This window comes from Emiliania huxleyi, assembly GCF_000372725.1.
Source record: "Emiliania huxleyi CCMP1516 chromosome Unknown EMIHUscaffold_1463, whole genome shotgun sequence".
Classification (NCBI taxonomy): domain Eukaryota; phylum Haptophyta; order Isochrysidales; family Noelaerhabdaceae; genus Emiliania; species Emiliania huxleyi.
In genome coordinates, this window is record NW_005201130.1 from 4,280 (window position 1) to 7,715 (window position 3,436).

General features: G+C 64.0%; 2 protein-coding genes across 2 annotated transcripts; both read right to left on the bottom strand.

The window, feature by feature from the left end:
* Nucleotides 1–424: 424 nt before the first annotated feature.
* On the bottom strand, nt 425–1,966 carry EMIHUDRAFT_447067 (hypothetical protein; the record flags this gene model as incomplete). The annotated part of the gene is made up of 3 exons (XM_005787060.1): nt 425–1,071; nt 1,457–1,588; nt 1,732–1,966. Coding segments are annotated over 3 exons (814 nt in total), but the record flags the coding sequence as incomplete, so codon positions are not given.
* Nucleotides 1,967–3,051: 1,085 nt separating this feature from the next.
* EMIHUDRAFT_252824 (hypothetical protein) lies at nt 3,052–3,277 on the bottom strand (the record flags this gene model as incomplete). The annotated part of the gene is made up of 2 exons (XM_005787061.1): nt 3,052–3,137; nt 3,202–3,277. The coding sequence occupies 2 exons, from the start codon at nt 3,275–3,277 to the stop codon at nt 3,052–3,054; spliced, it is 162 nt and encodes a 53-aa protein (XP_005787118.1).
* Between the last annotated feature and the right edge of the window lie 159 nt (nt 3,278–3,436).

The following is a 3,436-nucleotide window of genomic DNA, read 5'->3' on the forward strand; positions in this document are numbered from 1 at the left end:
GCTGCCGTCAGCTGGGGAAAGCTCAGGGGAGGATCGCGAAAGGCACGACTTGCTCGCCTGCAGCGGCAGGGCTCCGTCAACATGTGGGATCCGTCCGCCATCGGAGGTACGCGCGGTTTGCCCTCGTCCCTCGATCGGGCGTAGAAGTTGAAGTGGACTCATTCTTCTTGCCACGCCGGCGGATTGCAAGTGACCTCGTAAGGCATGAGGGGCGCGGCCATCACATCTCCACACCCCGGACGGGCAGGAGCCCCAGCGCACGGCGCGCGGTGCAATTCCCTCACACTACGAGGCGGAGCCGAGAGTGCGCCGCGGTCCGAGGGTCTCTCTCTAGGGGCAGAGTCGCTTCGAGCGGCTGTGGCGAATGATCTTCATCGTCTTGATTCTTGAAAATAGATTCTTGTGTCGCACACTTTTCGCTTTTAACCCCTTTATACGTTTTGGGGGGGTTGGATCTTGCCGGAACAACAACAAGAAAGAAATTCACACCGGCTAGGCCGTCGCATAACGCTGCCGGCCGGCCACTGCGTCGGCCACATCAGGCCTCCCTCTTCTACTATGCTCCTAGGCCGCTGACAGAGCGCCGTGCTCGCGCCCCCGCCGTGCTCGCGGGGGCGTGGTGTCTCATACAGCCATCACGTCGTAGAGAGGGACGTCCCCCGCCTCTGCAAAGTGGTCGAGGTACGCGCGCGTCTTTGGCCCGATCTGCAGGCCCTTCACCACCGTCAGCGAGCGCAGCCGTGCCCACAGGTCAACATCGTCGTACGAGAAGCCAAGGCCCTCCGTGCACGCCTCCGGCGCGTGGATCATCCCCTCGAGCTCTGCCACCTTCGCGTTCGCCTCCGCCAGGAGCTCGGGGGTCTGCGCGAAGGCCTCCGAGTACTTTTGGTACTTTTGCTCGAGGGGCATGTCCGGGTTGCCCTTCCACTCGCTCTTTTCAAACGGCGGCATCTGGTGGTTGGCGACGAAAGCATCGCGCCCCGCCTTTTGCATAAACTCGGGCAGCGGCACCATCACGTAGCGCGGCCGCTGCAGCTTGCGCATCAGAGTCTGGACCGACTTTTGCCACGCCTGCGCGGCGGCGGAGACGGCGGGCTCAGCGAGGGCAGAGGCGGCGAGGGCAGAGGCGAGGGCAGAGGTGGCGAGGGCAGAGGTGGCGAGGGCAGAGGCGGCAGGGAGGAACGGGCGGTGTGTGGCGGCGACGAGCGGAGGATGTGTGATACACTGTTGGGCCGCACAGGCCTTTCACAATCTCACAAAGCTGTACTGTCACTGGGACGCCGTCGTCTGCGCTGGGTAAAAGGCGTCTACGCTGGGGCAGCGAGGCGGCGCCGTGATGTCACACAGGGCAGTGGCGGGCTGGAGCTGCCTGTCAGTCTGCCTGCCTGCCTGCCTGCCGGATCTGCCCGTCTTTGAGTCTGTCGGTCTATCTGTTTGACTCTCGGAGCAGCGGCACCTTGAGGTCGGTGCGTCCCGACGCAGGGGCGATCTGTCCGCCGGCATCAAACTTGGCGATGATGTCGAGCGACTCGGCCATCGGGCCCTCCTCGTCCACCCAGATGGGCGCAATCTTCTTGCCAACCATTGCCTGCCAGAGTGCGCGGCGGCTCGAGGCGGCACGGCGCAGCAGCAAGGTGGGAGAGCATGCAGCGTCCGCAAGCGGGTGTGTCCGGCAGCGCTCTGTGTGGTCAATGGGTGTGGCGGATAGAGACGCGGTGCGAGGCGACGAACCGTGGGCGTCTCCACGTCGTCGTTCCCCATGAAGACGAGCTTGTGCGGAACGCCCAGCACGCCGGCCGCGACGCGCACACGCACGCAGAAGGGACAGTGATCGTACACGTACAGCTCAGGAAGTGCCATGTACGCTGCCGCACGGCTGGCCGGCCGCACCGGGGCAGAAGACGGCAACCGCTGGGGCAGTCGCTGGAAGCCAGAGCAGAAGACGGCAACCACAGCGAGCGCCATTCTCGACCTCGAGTGCCAGAGCTTCCAACACGCAAAACAAAGAATTCTTAAGATACAAGCCTCTCTCACAGCACACTGGCACGACAAGGGCGCAGACTGGCGCGGACTAAAACAAAGAATTCACCCCGCCAACTCCCCCTCGCCAAGGAGCAGGAGAGCCCCACCTGTCCCCCTGATCGTCCTTCCAAAATCCTGCTCGTGCAGGTGGGGACCCTGTCCTCGTCCCATCCCTCGTTTGGCGTGTCTGTTTTCTCGGGCCCTGCCTCGCCGCCGTGGCGAGATCGCCCGAGATCAGACCGAGCGCACTCGAGATCGTCCGAGGGTAGGCTCTGCCTCGCCACACTCTCGATGAACCTCGCCGTCGTGCTGGAGGGGCTGCTCATGGCGACCGGCCGCACGCGCGCGGTGCTGCTCGCCGGCCTGGGCGGGGCAGGTGCCGGCGGTCGCGCTGCTCGTCGTGTACTGGAGGCGCTCGCTCGGCGCCGTCTACTACGGCGTCGCGGTTGGGTACGCCCTCCTCTGCGCCATCCTCGCCCTCGCCCTCGCGCGGCTCGACTAGGACCTCCTCGTCGCAGAGGCGCTCACGCGCGCCAACGGAGGCGAGAGCTGCCGAGGGACCGCCGAGGCGCCGCGTGAGGCGCAGGGCGCGCAGGCGGCGGCGGTTGAGCCGCGTCGTGCGCCGGCGCGGGGCGCAGAGGGAGGCGGCGAGGAGGCGGCGCGCCAGGAGGCCGAAGCCTGAGTCGACTTGAGCGTTGAGGGGGCGGACATCGTCATCCCCCTTCCCGCTGTTCTGTCGTTACGAGTTTCCACCGCACATAGTGAACAGATTCAGATAGATAGATAGATATAGAGGCGAAAAGTGAAAGAATTTTAACAGAACCGCGAAAACAATGATCAATGTGTCTCAAGTGCTGAAAATCTCTCTCTATAACTCTTAACACAAAACTCTCTCGCTCGTCTCTCACACTCTGACAGCACGGCACAGAACGTGCGGCCCCGGGACGCACACAAGGATGGTGCGGTTGGCGCGTGCGCTGGTCCAATGTGTTGCCCTCAAGAGTACTTCTCCCCTACCCCACCCTCACTTTAGATCAAATTCGCGAAGTCGCCGAGCCGCCTCGCTCGATGCGTCCTGTGCTGGTGCAGTTTCGCGCTCGTTGTCGAGGAGCGACCTGTACATCACGAACGCATCCACATATCCCACGCTTGGGTGACAAAAGGCCCCCGGGAGGCGACCGACGACCGCGAAGCCGTGGCGCTCCCACAGAAGCACCGCTCGCACATTGGTCGACACAACGAAGTTGAACTGCATCCGCACGGGAAGCCCAACCCGCCGTGGCTTCCGCAAGGGCCGTTGCAGCAAGCATTTTTGGTGGGCGACCCCCCGCGACCCGGCGGTAATCCGCTCTTTGTGGACAAAACCCACACGTTTGCAAAACGGGCGAAGCCCACCCGGCACCCCTTGGTTGGG